Raw genomic sequence first — 15,267 nt, 5'->3', positions numbered from 1 at the left:
AATCCAGCTATAAATATTGAGATATCATGGCAAAAACCTGGCACATAGGTTACTTAAAATCTTTCAACAGAGAATGCTTAACATTTTTTAAAAATATCAAATATATGCTATACAAGACTTTGTTGTTGGGAATACTTGAGTTTTTAATAAGCTAAATTATAGACTTTTTTTAGTGTTTTTTTATTTATTTCTAGGAGAGAGAGAGACAGTGTGAGCAGGGGAGGGTCAGAGAGAGAGGGAGTCACAGACTGAAACAGGCTCCAGGCTCTGAGCTGGCAGTCAGCACAGAGCCCGACGCGGGGCTTGAACCCACGAACCGCGAGATCATGACCTAAGTGAAAGTCGGACGCTTAACCGACTAAGCCACCCAGGTGCCCCTTAATAAGCTAAATTATAACCTAAAAATGTATCTCTGACACTTTAAGTTTTGTTTCTGTTTTTCAGATCCTTATGTGAAGATCCACCTGATGCAGAATGGCAAAAGACTGAAGAAGAAAAAGACAACAATTAAAAAGAACACACTTAACCCCTACTACAACGAGTCATTCAGCTTCGAGGTACCCTTTGAGCAAATCCAGGTAACGTCAAACATCATTTTGTCTTCCCATTCAATTTTATTTCTTCAGACCACATAAAGACACAGACCTTGTAAATTATCAGTGCTTATGCCTTCATTAGAATTGCCATTCTTATTCCCGTGCACATTTGATAATCAAGCCACATCCAGAAGGAAATGATAAAACATACAGCACAGGATGTGCTTATTCATCAGCTAAAAACAGCTGGCATTCTGTTGCGCAGAAATAAAGTCAGAAAAAGAAAATCAACAGAACAACTCGGCTAACTCAAAAAGTACATTCAGAAAGGTTAAAAGGCTGAGAGAAAAATGAACTTTCACTATTTATTCCCAAGCCATAAAATGTAATTGTCCTTATCACAGCTTTATGGCAAAAATAAATAGATACATAAATAGATAGATAGATAAAAAATATTTTGGTTGATACTAAATATGGAGCATCTTTAATCTTTCATTATTAAAGGGTGATTAACAATAGACAAATTAAACTGAGTCATATTTTGTTTAAATTCAGCTTCCTCTTTCTGAGTTGGAATGGATGGACACTTTTGTAAAGATAGAACCTATATTTGCCAGATAATAATTGTTATGATAAGGAGTATTCTATTAAAGGAACCTGGGGATAACATGTTCAAAACAGGATGCTACATATAGCCACAATAGTATATGATCTCATTATTTAGCAATTTTTAAATATATTTAGGTTTTCTTACCTCATATCCATAGTGAGACCATTGAAATTCAAAATTCATATTCAATGAATATCAGCTATTTCTTGCGAATCTTTAATGGACATCAAAGAGTCAAATGTCTTAAAGCAAAACAATTTTTACATTTTTTTTTGAGTAACTGATGTGGGTCTATCTTTTTAGTCATACAAAAGCTTGCCCATAACATGAAGGAGAAACAAAAAAGTAGGCATCAAAACTATAATCTGGAAATTTCTAAAGGTCCAGAATGTAAAAAAAATCAGCAAATATTCTCTAGTTGCATATTTTTACTTTATTTACTTATTTATTTTGAGAGAGAGAAACAGACAGAGTGCGAGCAGGGGAGGGGCAGAGAGAGAGGGAGAGAGAGAGAATCCCAAGCAAGCTGTGCCCCATCAGTGCAAAGCCCGATGCGGGGTTTGAACTCACAAACTGTGAGATCATGACCTGAACCAAAACCAAAAGTCAGGCTTAACTGATTGAACCACCCAGGTGCCCACATATTTTTACTTTTAATCTAAAATGTAACTTAGAATATATACATATATATAATTAATAAATCATACCCTTATTCCATGAAGAAAACTAATATAATAGCTACATGTATTGTAGTGACCAACTTAAGCACTTTGTGTATAACCTTATTGCATCTTTATAATAACCTTATGAGAGAGGTTATTATCCCAATTTTATATATAAGGAAACCGAGGGTTAGAATTTCCTTGTGTGTAAAATAGGAATAATGGACTCCACGTCCACGTGAGATTATGCACATAAAAGCACGTGGAAGGGCTCCAAGCACACAGGAGCTCTCAAAGTGGTTGCCATCATTGTTATTATTCACAATGTTAATTTTGTCTCTTTTTCAAATTAACATTTTATTAGAAAATAGATCTAAGATTAAAACAATATATAAATCAGTGCCTTCTATTAGAAGTATCTGTGAGGATGGACATGTTTTTCCACTGGTGGAGTCCAGTATAGTAGTCACCAGCTTCAAGTGGGTGGTGAGCACCTCAGCCACCAGTGTGATCAAGGAATTTTATTCATAATTTAAATAGCTACATGTGGCCAGATGCTACTGTATTGTATAGGGCAGTTCTTTAAAAATCACCAGGAATCCCGCCATCCTCACATCAGTTCATGGTCTTTCTCTAATGGTTCTCATATGCATTTTCACATGGTAGCAAATTGCACACACTTATTTACTTTCAACAGTTGTCACATAAGTAAATGACATTGCAGAGGACACTGATTTCCTGTCCCCAATCACTTGTTTACCAACCTGAACTAGTGAGGCCACTGCTTTGGGCCCACTGGTAAATCCCTAAAACATCCAGTTTTCTCCAGTTTATTTTGCAATATTTGTTCAGTGAACTCTTTTTGAGTTCTAAGAAGCCATTCCTATGGAAACTAACACCTCCTGGAGTTTTGTTCTTTTTTATTCTACAAAACAATATAAAGCAGGGTATTGAGATGAAAAATCCTATTGTAAACTTTCTTTGAGCTACAATTCTACACCTTTAACAAAAATAAATGTTTTTTTCAACTATAAATTGCATCAAATGCAAATATATTAAAAATGTAGCACATTTCAAATAAGACATATGCTGGGTTTCTGGGGCAGCATTTTAGAGGTGATAACGTTCTGTGAGGACAGACAGAACCTGAGCCCTTTGCTGAGTACATTAGGCATGGAAATAACGAGCACAGCTTTGACTGTGTCCCTCCTCTTCTGCTTCTTGTTAGTTTGGTCTAGTCTTCACATTTCCCTAGAGAAACAATTGAGCCTTTTCCATACCAAAATAAGGGTCTAGGTTTCCTTTCTTCTGAGATTGTAAGATTATTTCCTTTCTATTTGTCTCTATCCCTATGAAGTATATTATAAGCAAAACATGCTGATTTACAAAAGCACATGTAAACGTTGTAGTCTCTCCCCTAAAAATGTATAAATAAACTACCTATGCAGCTGGAAAAATTAATCCAAGGCCTTCATAAGGATATTTTGTCTTGAGTGCTATTAATCAGTACATTCCTAGGTGAAATCATCAAAACCCACTCCAGCCATTCACTCCAGCCTCCACAAACCTTGCTACTTTCGTGCATAATGTCCCTAATGCTCCTACCCCACCCCCTTTCCCTGCAATATGATTTCATCCTGATGAATTAGCTTGACCAAAGTTCTGAGAACTTTTCTGAGAACCAAACTGATTCTGTTCCAAAAACCATCCAATGGATAGACGATTCCCTTGATAATGGAATCAATCCAAGTTCCGCACAAGGGAAGATGGAGTTTGTTTCCTTTATTGCCAGTGTGTTGCATTTTACATTCTAAATTCCATTTCCAAAAGTGGTCATTTTCTCTGATGTGAAGCTGTACATGGGTGCCATCTCTTAGCACATTGGTACAATAATGCAGTGCTCAGATTACAAAGTCCAAAAAGGGCCATAACCCAGCAGGAGCTCCGTCCTGCCCTGGCTTCCATCATTACATTTTCTGTGCCTTTTAACTCTGGCCACCAAAAGCTATGCATTCTACTTTATTCTAAGCTCTTCCTTTATCTCTACACTCAGTTTCTAGATTAGAGCCATCACGTATTTTGACTAAGCAAATCCATTACTTAGGAAGCAGAACTAAAGTGTGCTTTGAAAAAGTGTGTCTTTCATATCATAATGGCATGGGTTTGCTTTCGTCAATTCAGGCAGTTCAAAAGCGTAAGTTATTAAATAAACTCTCACAATGTAATGGAATAACTGAAGTAAATCTTGTGTGGCCTGAAAGGTTATTTCCATCTGAGATCAGTGCTGGATACACTACAGTTACTCCGTAAATGTTCATTGAGAAAATGCATAAGTAGGAAAATTATTTTTAGTTATGACTTTTTAAAGCCTTTCACTCTATTGTCACATTTAATTCTCACAATAATCACGTGATGATTGTACCGAATACCAATGCCAGAACTCTTGCTAATGAGGCGATTGAAACAAATGAACTCAGAGGTGGACACAGTTGACAAAGACAACACAGCACCATGGGTTACGGCACAGACTGAAAACCAAACCACTCATTCCTTATGTGACTCCAGGCAGAGAGCTTCCCAGCATCTTAGCTCAACAATGGCAGTATTAATAGGATCTATTGTGAGAAGTAACTGAGTAGTTCATGTAGAAGACTTAGAATGGTCCCAAATACCTAACAAAAATTAACATTTATTCAGTATTTTGAAGATACTGAAGAAGGTGACGATGCTGATGTAGTGACGGTGAAATAGGGATCGGACTCAGGTTTTTGTCTTCAAGTCGTTTTCAGTCTTGTTTGGTGTTTGGAGATCGGTTCTTCCCATTGCTTAGATCTGAAGGAAGCTTTGCAATGGGCCTTTATCTGTAGGGCTGGATGAGTAATGTTTATTTTGTGTCCTCTTTCAGAAAGTGCAAGTGGTGGTAACTGTTTTGGACTATGACAAGATTGGCAAGAACGATGCCATCGGCAAAGTCTTTGTGGGCTACAATAGCACTGGGGCGGAGCTGCGACACTGGTCAGACATGCTGGCCAACCCCAGGCGCCCCATCGCACAGTGGCACACCCTGCAGGTAGAGGAGGAGGTTGACGCCATGCTGGCGGTCAAGAAGTAAAGGAGAGAAGCCTTTCTGCATCTGCCCACATAGTGCTCTTTAGCCAGTATCTGTAAATACCTCAGTAATATGGGTCCTTTCATTCTTCCAGCCATGCATTCCTAACACAATTCAGTGGTACTTCAACTCCTGTTTTAATTTGCACAAATTTAAACGTAGAGAGTCCCTAAGCCCTTCATCATGCCACTGCCCTCCAGATCCACTCTTCTTTTAAGCAATATGATGTGTAGATAGAGCATGACTGAAATTATTTATTGTATCACACCGTTGTATATACCAGTATGCTAAAGATTTATTTCTAGTTTGTGTATTTGTATGTTGTAAGCGTTTCCTAATATGTGTATATCTAGATGTTTTTAATAAGATGTTCTATTTTAAATTATGTAAATTGACTGATATAGGAGAGCTGATAATATATTATATGGTAAATATAGTATTGTCTGCATTCCAGCAAAAATATCAACTTGTAAGGCACTCGTACAGTGAAACTGACATCTTAAAGGACAACTTAAACCTGAGCTTTCTATTGAATCACTTGAGTACCAAGATACACCTACACCACATATTTGGTGGGTGAATCCAATTTTGTAGAATTTCCTCACAGGCAAATTAGCATGATCTGAGCAGCGTCCAGACTGACCTCCAGGAAGCATAGCCACAAACCAGAATAGCATCTGTCTGTACATATCTGCAAAGCCGAAACAAGGGCTTCACTCTCACATTCGAGGAAGCAACTGAACAGGAGCCAATGACTTCCTATCACCGCATACAGAGTAACAATATGACGGTGTTCCGTGTGCGTGTGCGCGTACGTGTGTGTGCTTGTGTGCGTGTGCATTTGTCTGGGGATAGGGTGGGTGGCAAGAAGCTGAGGGGAGAAGTCAGCGTTTCTGAAATATTGCCTGACTATTTAAAAAGAAAAAAAAAAGTAGCTCTCCGTTATCACCTTTATACAAAATGTGCATCCTGTGAATTCTGTTCCGGATTTCATACCTATAATAATTCCAAAAGGTTTGCACATTTGACTTTGTAACAAAATATTTTATTACACAAAACCATATTAGAAGGAATGCAGAATATTTTTAACACAGCAATCTGTGCTTATGACACAAAATTACTTTGTGGTGAACAGACAGTATTGTAATCCCATCAAAAGATGAAAAAAATAAACAATTAGCCATAGTTCTGAATGCACTTCAATTAAGCCAAAACAGACAGCTAGTGATCTTTTTATATGCTCTTTTTACTTAAATAAGTTTTAATTTGTCCTTTAAAAAAAAAGGTGAAACAATACCAAGAACAAGTTCTAGCAAACTGAAGCAACCTCTTACGTATACTAGCCGCTTGACTTAGGAGGAGTTTTTAATTGTTTCCGATGTCATTATGTAGTAAATGGCACTATTACGAAGCTACTAGTCATTCCATAAGAGTCTTCAAGGACTGCTCTGTGTAACACTGTGACTGCCGTGTGTGCTTAGACACGTAGTTTCCTCAGTGGATAGCACTCAGTTTATTCCGTAGTGATGTTGTAACAATACTGCCATTCCCTCCTACTGCACTGCCCAAGGTGTGTGTAGCACAAACAGTTCTCATTACAAAGGACCAATTCCGAACTGAAAAAGCTATGCATAGGACAAGAGAGACACACAGAACAGGGTGGAACACACAGCATTTTGTCAAGCACTGTGCAATATTCCATACCCTCCCCCACTACGGCGGACAACCAGTTTGTGGAAGGGCAGCCTGTTGGCTCACGCTGCAGCCGCTCACTTCTGTGACCCCGTGTAACTCCCAGGCCACAGACAGCAGTGATGCCTTGAAGTGAAAGCTTACGTTCACAAATACCAAAACAAAATGGAGGAAAACCAAGCATTCGCCTCATGTTCAGACGTTAGGATGCCATGCCATGTTTTTAAAACCTATAGAGAGTTCACAAAGGGCTCATGGGAGGCTTCACACGTGGGGCTGGTTGTTTCCTGATAAAACTAGAATTCCCGTCATTATTCTTTTCTCATCAAAAAAGAGGGAAGCCCTTGGCCTTTCGGCCCAGTCACAGCAAACTTGTTAGAACTGGGACAGACACAAAGGACAAAGGAGAATAGCATCTCCCTCTTCTGTGGATGGTCCATACTTTTTTAAAAAAACACAGGTAATCAAAGAGCCACAAGTCATGATGTGAGATTAAATATCAGTTTGAACGGAAGAGTCAAATGAGAATCTGTCCAATTTAAAAGACCAAGCCCTACCAAAGAGAGGGAGTTGACTGACTTTTAAAAATCCCTTCCGTACCAGAAACCGACATTTAATTTCACTGTATGCAGCTTTCAGTTGTTCACACTGAAACAACACTTTAAAGCAAGCAGGTTCGAGCTGCCGGATACACATTATTTCTTGCATTACAGTACTACTAATGCATTCTCTCGCAACACTGCCAGACATGGGACTGTCACCATAGAATTAGTTGGTACTACGCCATCTTTCACAAGTCAGTGACCGGACCTGCTTTAAGACCAAGACCCATCCTCAGATACGCCACATGTACCTTTCTGACAAAGCTGTGTAAAGTATTAGAAGCTGATGCTCTAGAAAGATCCTAGTTGCCTTTGTGTATATTTACTGCCTGCTTGAGTGTTTCTATGTGTGGGTTTTCTCTGTATCTTGTAGAAATGTTGGGGTGTTTTCTTCTGCCATATGGCTCGTGGCCCGCGAGCCAACTACTTTAGCTGTATTTACCTTCATTTTTGATGAGGTGGTTTAAATTTCGTTTCACTTTGTGTAGTGACCCCACAGTAGTTTTCTGATTGTTGTTAAAAATGACTTAACATATTACATGGATATTCAATAAAAATGTTTTATTTCCTGTTGATGTTGCCGCCTTTCAACTCTTCTTCTTACTTGACTCTGCTGCTGAGTCCGTGGCCTGTGGACTTTGGGGGCCGCCGGAAGCAGCAGCAGCTGAAAAAAGCCTAGACTGAATGCCTGTCCCGGAGTCACGCCTGTGAATATAGAATGGCCGGAGGGGGAACAATGCCCAGACAGCATGGCCGTCCTGTCCCAGCGTTCTTCTTTCTGAACACGTGATTCTCTCTTCCTGTTTATGATCAATTCGTCCGGCATGCTTTCAGGCTTTCTGCTTTGCCTAAGATGGGTCCTCCTGGGTTTTCATTCTATGGCTTAAGTCACATAGCCTCTCCAAAATGGGACTGAAAAGAAGATTTTTTTAATTCCGTTTCCAGAGGAGGGCATGACACATTAAATACCCTGCCTATTGCCATTGCAATTACTAGATAAAATAAGTAAGCATCTTTCCTCCACTAAATTCACATTCATTAGTGCCTACCGTATACCATGTTTTTACTGGATGCCGGAGATGCAACAAATAAAGTAATAAGGTACAACTGGCCCCAGGGAGCCCAGTCGCAATACAGCCACACTGTCACAACACACAATGATGTCTGAGTGTCTGAGAACCTTCTCTAGACCAATCATGGTGAACACCATGAGGTGCCACCCTGATCCCCTTTGGCACTGAGGCAGTCAGCCTGCAGCTGCTAGAAGCCTTGCCTGATGGCGTCTCACAGAGTGTCCCTCTGCCCTCTACTGAGGAAGCCACGTGACTAAGGTCATGCGTCCTCCCCGGCCACATTCAGTGGGCCCATGCAGGCCCTTTCTGAAGCGATATCTCAATTTCCAGCCCCAAGGGTTCGTTGAGAAGGGTTATTGCAACTGCTGTGCGGTTCACCCTCTCCCTCTCCCCAATCCATTTTCCTCACTCCTGTACAGGTGTTGTTCCCAAGAGCACTCCTCCGTAAAACCCCTTCATCTCAGAATCTGTATGCTGAGGATACCAGCCTAGAATTGTTTAGGGGAGGAGAGATCAAGAAAAGTTCGAGAGGTAAGTCCTAAGAGAACTGGTAGGAGGTATCCAAGTCAGAGAGTAGGCAAGACTGTGGCAAAATTTATCTCATTATCAAAGCTGGCTACGCCATGTCCTCTTCAGCCAGCTTTTATTAGGCATTGCCAAATAGGGATAGGGACTAAGCCAAAACAGCCTAGACAGTCAGGGTGAAGACCATTCAATTGTATACACTCTAAGGAAACAGTTGACGGAGTACTAAACGTTAAGTTGAGAAAAGGAAATTTAAGGCCCACTTAGAATTAGGTACAAAAACAAAGCAAAACAAAAAAAGAAATCAGTGGCGGTGTACATATACAATGGAGTGTTACTCGGCAATGAAAAAGAATGAAATCTTGTCATTTGAGACTACGTGGATAGAACTAGAGGGTATTATGCTAAGTGAAATTAGTCAGTCAGAGAAAGACAAATAGCATATGACTTCACCCATATGAGGACTTTAAGATACAAAACAGATGAACATAAGGGAAGAGAAGCAAAAATAGTATGAAAACAGGGAGGGGGACGAAACACAAGAGCCTCTTAAATATGGAGAACAAACAGAGGGTTACTGGATGGGTTGTGGAAGGGGGGGTGGGCTAAAAGGGTAAGGGGCATTAAGGAATCTACTCCTGAAATCATTATTGTACCATATGCTAACTAACTTGGATGTAAATTTAAAAAATTAAAATAAAAATAATAAAAATTTTTTAAATTAAAAACTAAAATAATTTTTTTAAATCATCATTATAAATATAATTATTTGGTTTTTAAGAGAGAGAATTTTGTTTTTCTTAAATAGCTCTCTAAATCAGGTACAAAACCATTTAAAGAATTTTTAAAAATCTTTTCTTTTAATATTTATTCATTTTTGAGAGAGAGTATGTGAGTGGGGGAGAGGCAGAAAGAGAGGGAGACACAGAATCCGAAGTAAGCTCCAGGCTCTGGACTATGAGCACAGAGCCCAATGCAGGGCTCAAACCCATGGACCATGAGATGGTAACCTGAGCAGAAGTCAGATGCTCAACCAACTGAGTCACCCAGGGGGCACCCCTAAAGAATATTTCTTAAATGAATTACCAAAAAAAACCCAAAAAACAAAAACCATCACCCCACCCTTTTGTCAATGTTTGTTTTCCCAAAAGGTTTTTAGGTTTAAGACACATACACTTAGGGGGCACACCTGGCTGACTCAGTTGGTTGAGCATCTGACTTTGGCTCAGGTCATGGTCTCATGGTTTATGAATTAGAGGTCTGTGTTGGGCTCTGTGCTTACAGCTCAGAGCCTGGAGCCTGCTTAGGATTCTGTGTCTCCCTTTCTCTCTGCCCCTCCTCTACTTGCACTTTGTCTCTGTCTCTGTTTCTGTCTCTCTCTCTCAAAAATAAATGAGCGTTAAAAAAAATTTTTTAAAAGACACACACACTTAAGATATTTATTAGGTGTTTTAGTCAGGACAACCAAACTATTCCAGGTATTTCAAAGAGTAAATTTATGAAAATGGCCACATAGAAGGGCTGAGAAGGCAGAGTACAAACAGTGGGTTAACCCAGAGATTAATAGATGCCACATGTGATTTGTATGCTAGGATTGCCCTAACAAATACCACAGACCTGGTGGCCAAAACAAGGAAAATTTATTTTCTTACAGTTCTGGAAGCCAGAAATCCTAGATCAAAGTGTTGGCAGAGCTGGTTTCTTCTGACGCCTCTCTCTTTGGCTTGTAGATGGCCATCTGGTCCCTTTGTCTTCACATGGTCTTCCTTCTATGTGTGTCTGCGTTCCAACCTCCCCTCTCTATGAGGACGTGAATCATGCTGAATTAGTGTCCACACTCACCACCTCATTTTAACTTAATGACCCCTTTAAGAACCCTATCTCCAAATAAAATCAGATTCTGAGGTATTGAGGGTTAGAACTTCAACATACGAATTTGGAGGGTGGGGCACAATTCAGCCCATAAACACCACCCAAGTCTGGGAAAACAAAATGGAGAAGATAGTGTTACCGTAGAACGAGAACTCTAAAGGTGGGGCTAGAATGTAGGGAAGGTACCATGGAGCCCCTTTTCCTGGACCACCAAAGCGCATCAGGTGCTGGTGCTGGGACCAAGAAAGACACTCCACACTGGAGGTTCTGGAACTGATCCAGTGCAGCCTACTATGATTAGGGCAAAGCCACCAGAAGCTAGAAGCAGAAACAGGATCTTTTCTCCTCTTACCTTCCAGTTCAACCAAGAAACGCATTAGGAAAACCTAAAGAAAGCTTAGGGAAGAGTCTTCTGGGTCTTAGAGCCGCCCTCTCCCCCCTCCCCCCCCCACACCATGTACATAGCAGAGCACAGCAAGGTGGAAATGAGGATGGAAAACAAAGAGGCAAATGACCAATACATTAAATGTCTTAGTCCATTCATGCTACTGTAACAATAGTACTATAGACAGTGGTTTAAGCAACACATATTTATTTCTCACAGTTCTGAAGGATGGGTAGTCCAAGACCAAAGCACCAGCAGATTCAGTGTCTGTTGGGAGGCCATCTTCTTGCTGTGTCTCACCATGGGGTTGCTCTCCACGGTCTCTTTTATCAGGGCACTAATCCCATTCATGAGGCTTCCACCCTCATGACCTAATACAATCATAATGGTGGTTAGGATTTCCACATAAGAATTCAGGGTGGGGGGAAACACACATTCAGTCCATAACATTAGGAAACCTTTAGCAGCTGCATAGGCTTTCTGAATACTCTTGTTTCTTCCCTGGAGAATTCAGGTGTTCCTATCTGAACCACACAAGCCATCCCAGCCTTGATGAAACAGAAGTGTAGGAATCACATTCTTATTCCATTTATACAGAGAGTTGACTATTACAGATTTGAAAATTCCAATCATGATTGCCATTATCCCCACCCTGCAAAACATCTTTATTATAAATGCACAAGGCTCTTTGATGTTTAGCAAGTGATTTAAGCTGCACACAAATTTTTACTGTAAAACAGTCAGTGATTTTGGAATAAGAAGGTAAAAGAGGAGGAGAATAAAAATGAGATACAGCCTGATACTAAATGTACAAAGAAATTTTCCAAAGCATACAGAGTAATAATTTTGTAGGAGGAACCATCAACAGGGAGCAGTAATAAAAACACCATGTGAACCTTCTGATGATTTGTATGATCAAAGTTCTGAGGCTGGCGGTAAGTTGCTTGAATTTTTTAAATCTGNAGGAACCGTCAACAGGGAGCAGTAGTAAAAACACCATGTGAACCTTCTGATGATTTGTGTGATCAAAGTTCCGAGGCTGGCGGTAAGTTGCTTGCATTTTTTAAATCTTCATTTCAGACATATTGATTATTTTACCCTCCCCCACCAATGCACATCCCTAAAGCTCCCACACTCATCCCTTTTCTTTGACAGTAATAACCATCCTGTCAGCAAAGCCATTCGCCCTGTGCGAAATGTACTTGCTGCTGCCTGGGTGCACACAGGTTGAAGAGCATTTTGTACCAAACAAGCCACTTCCTCCTTGGCTGTCCGCTTTACCACTGTCACCTTCCTACGGCCTCTGGACTGGGGAGATGGGGGTGGGGGGACAGCAAAGTGTGGACATCCTATATAGGCAGGATTGTTTGAGTTGTCTGTGGAAAGAACTCAATTTAAATTGGATTAAAGAAAAGAGAGAGGGAAAGATGAAATGAGGAGAGGAAGAGAGAAAGAGAGTCAGAGACAGAGAGAGGAACTACTGGATCATCTAACCAGGAAAGTATGATTACACGTGGAAACAGCTAGATCAAGGGTCTCAATGTTATGATTCCCATTCATTCTCCCTGTCCCTGTTCTCTCTCTCATTCTCTCTCTCTCTCTCTCTCTCTCTCTCTCTCTCTCTCTCCCCTCCCTCTCCCAATTCTACTGTCCTCTGTACTGACTTCATTATCAAGTTCCAGTGTCACCATGTGGCAGCACAGATGGCCCCTAGCAGCTCCAAGCTTCTATTCTTCCAGCTCAGCATGCTTGCAGAGAGTGCCACTTTCACAATTATATCACCAAAATTCCCAGACCGGACATATAGATGCTTGGGCCACATGCCCTCCTTAAAATGATCATTGGGTCCAGATGACGCTGTGTTCGCTTTGGCCAAACCTAGGTTATGTCCGCAGCCCTACAGCCACAGAGATGACATAAGGACAATTCCTCAAAGGCAAATCACAATGCTGTTACCAGGAAAGAAAAGTGAATACTGGGCAGACAAAAACAGCAGGTGTCTACTCTTTGGCACCTGGTATACCTCCACCCTGAGAGGAGGGACACTGAAGGCACAAACTCAGGCCACAGCAACACCCTGGTCATTCTTCCCTTTGACCAAAAACACCATTGGAAAGAAAACGTTAAAAGTACGCAATACTTTTCAATTACCTGAAAACATCTATTCATCTTCCTATTTATTGTCAGGAAAACTAATCATCTGCTACGAATTTTAAGCAGCCTTTTTCTGAAGACACTGAGACATTAACATGATTTTAGATTCTTGAATTCATAAAAAATATTATAGAAACTTGACAGGAATGAAGGGAAATAGGAAAAAAATCACTCTACTACACCCTTATTGTTTTCATATATTGGTCCATGTACATTCACTTTTTAAATAGTTTTACTCATTAGTGTACATACAATTTAATTTCTTTCACTTAATGTGAAAACCAAGCCTTGTTTCTTGTTGTCCCATAGTCTTTACAACTTTTATTTAAAAAAAATTTTTTTTAATGTTTATTTTTAGAGAGAGAGAGAAAGAACATGAGCAGGGGAGGGGCAGAGAGAAAGAGGGAGATACAGAATCTGAAGCAGGCTCCAGGCTCTGGGCTGTCAGCACAGAGCCAGATGCAGGGCTCGAACTCACAAACCATGAGATCATTACCTGAGCTGAATGAAGTTGGATGCTTAACCAACTAAGCCACCCAGGCTTATTTTTAACGGCCATCTGATTTTTCTCCAGGTAGATGAATAAAAACTTACTCAACCATTTCCCTCATATCAGATATTTAAGTTGTTACTAATTTATTTCTTACCTAAGTAACATTGCAATGGATACTTTCATGAGATTTTACTTATTTTTCTATTACTCTATCAATATCTATTATTAAATAGATCTTATCTATTTATTTTCTTTGATAAGTTTCTAGAATTTTCCAATTTGGTTTCTTGGAAGATTCCACCAAAATATACTGTCATTGATATTATCTGTTCCAGTTTCCCACAGTGTCCCCAACTGTGAGTCCTATGCTTTTACTGTCTGACAGCTGTGGAGGGGCATGTGCCTCGGTAATGACAGGTGCAGAGCTGGAATATGAACCTCTCCATTCGGGGACCACTGTCCTCTTCACTACTCCAAGCAATTTGGTTAAAAAAATCAACAGCATGACAAAACCACTGGTGGAGAGCCTGAGGAGAGAGAGTGGCTGGAGAGAACGTTAAGGAAGAGAATGGCTCAGGAAAAAGAGTGTTCCGATGTGACTCCCTCTCCCTCAGCTTCATGTCGCATCCTTTAGTCAGCACTGTGGAGCTTCTTAGATCCCTCCCTGCTCTCTACTTCCACCATCACGCGTCTCATTCGTACTTGCATCACAGCTCCCCTTCAGGATCAAGGAGTCCCACAGTGACTCTCCCTAAGCATACCCTCCCCTGCCCCAGCTCTCACTGTCCAGAGCACCAGCCTGACAGCTGGCAGCCTGGACTCCAGTCCTGGTTCATTCCTTTAGCTGCATAGCCCTGGACAAGTCCCTTAACTTTGCAAGTTAAAAATAATGGATATTAAAACCTGGCATTAAATAGCATGCAATAAATGGCAGTTATTTTTTAAAGTAGCCTGGATTTGGCAAACTTTACCTGGAAAGAGACAGATTGAAAATATTTGGGATCTTGTGGGTAATGTGTTCTCTGTTGCATCTTCTCTTTGTCTGGCCATGCTTCCTTCCTTTCTTTCCAACCTTTTAAAAATGTAGAAGCCATTTGTAGCTCGCAAGCTATGCAAGTACAGGCAGCTGTAATCTACTGACTAGATTCAAGTTATGTCACTGTTCTTAAAAAACCTCTCGTTTTCCCTTCTTTACAGACCAATGTTTAAATTCTTCAGTGTTGTATCAACGCTGCCCCCAGAGATGAACCACCTCCCTCCCTCTCCTTCAAACCCTGCTCCAGACTCTGGCTATACAATTCTCTGAACCAATCCGCGAGTTCTCACACATGCATGCCTTCACTTAGTCTGTCCCTCCCACCTGAAATTTCCTGACAAAATCCTACAGGTTGGTGAGCGAGGTGGGAAGGAAGGGTGTGGAGAGACTCAGGCAATTTGGGGAAGAAGGGATGTGACATTTATTTCCAAATGCACTGCACTGTCACTCTCTCTGTGAAGCACAACTTAAGGTGTCAGGCTGAGTTCATTATTGCTGTGCTTTCTAGCCCACACATG

At 40.6% G+C, this 15,267-nt stretch overlaps 1 protein-coding gene and 1 long non-coding RNA gene across 4 annotated transcripts in view; one reads left to right on the top strand and one right to left on the bottom strand.

Moving 5' to 3' along the window:
* Positions 1–7,784, top strand: part of SYT1 (synaptotagmin 1) — a 552,995-nt gene extending 545,211 nt beyond the window's left edge. For all 3 annotated transcript variants that reach the window (XM_077770205.1, XM_077770206.1, XM_077770204.1), the window contains 2 exons: positions 445–578; positions 4,714–7,784. In XM_077770205.1, coding sequence (XP_077626331.1) covers positions 445–578; positions 4,714–4,920 — 341 coding nt within the window. In that variant the 3' untranslated portion in view covers positions 4,921–7,784. The remainder of the gene's footprint in view (positions 1–444; positions 579–4,713) is intronic.
* Positions 7,785–9,610: 1,826 nt separating this feature from the next.
* Positions 9,611–14,863, bottom strand: LOC144236572 (uncharacterized). The gene is made up of 3 exons (XR_013336615.1): positions 14,685–14,863; positions 11,284–11,437; positions 9,611–10,609 (listed from the first exon to the last, which is right to left on the bottom strand). It is a non-coding gene; the product is annotated as an uncharacterized LOC144236572 (long non-coding RNA).
* Positions 14,864–15,267: the final 404 nt, after the last annotated feature.

The sequence above is a fragment of the Crocuta crocuta genome, unplaced genomic scaffold, assembly GCF_008692635.1.
Source record: "Crocuta crocuta isolate KB4526 unplaced genomic scaffold, BGI_CrCroc_1.0 scaffold317, whole genome shotgun sequence".
Lineage (NCBI taxonomy): Eukaryota > Metazoa > Chordata > Mammalia > Carnivora > Hyaenidae > Crocuta > Crocuta crocuta.
Note: the sequence above shows the minus strand (reverse complement) of the source record. Positions and strands in the feature narration are given on the sequence as shown.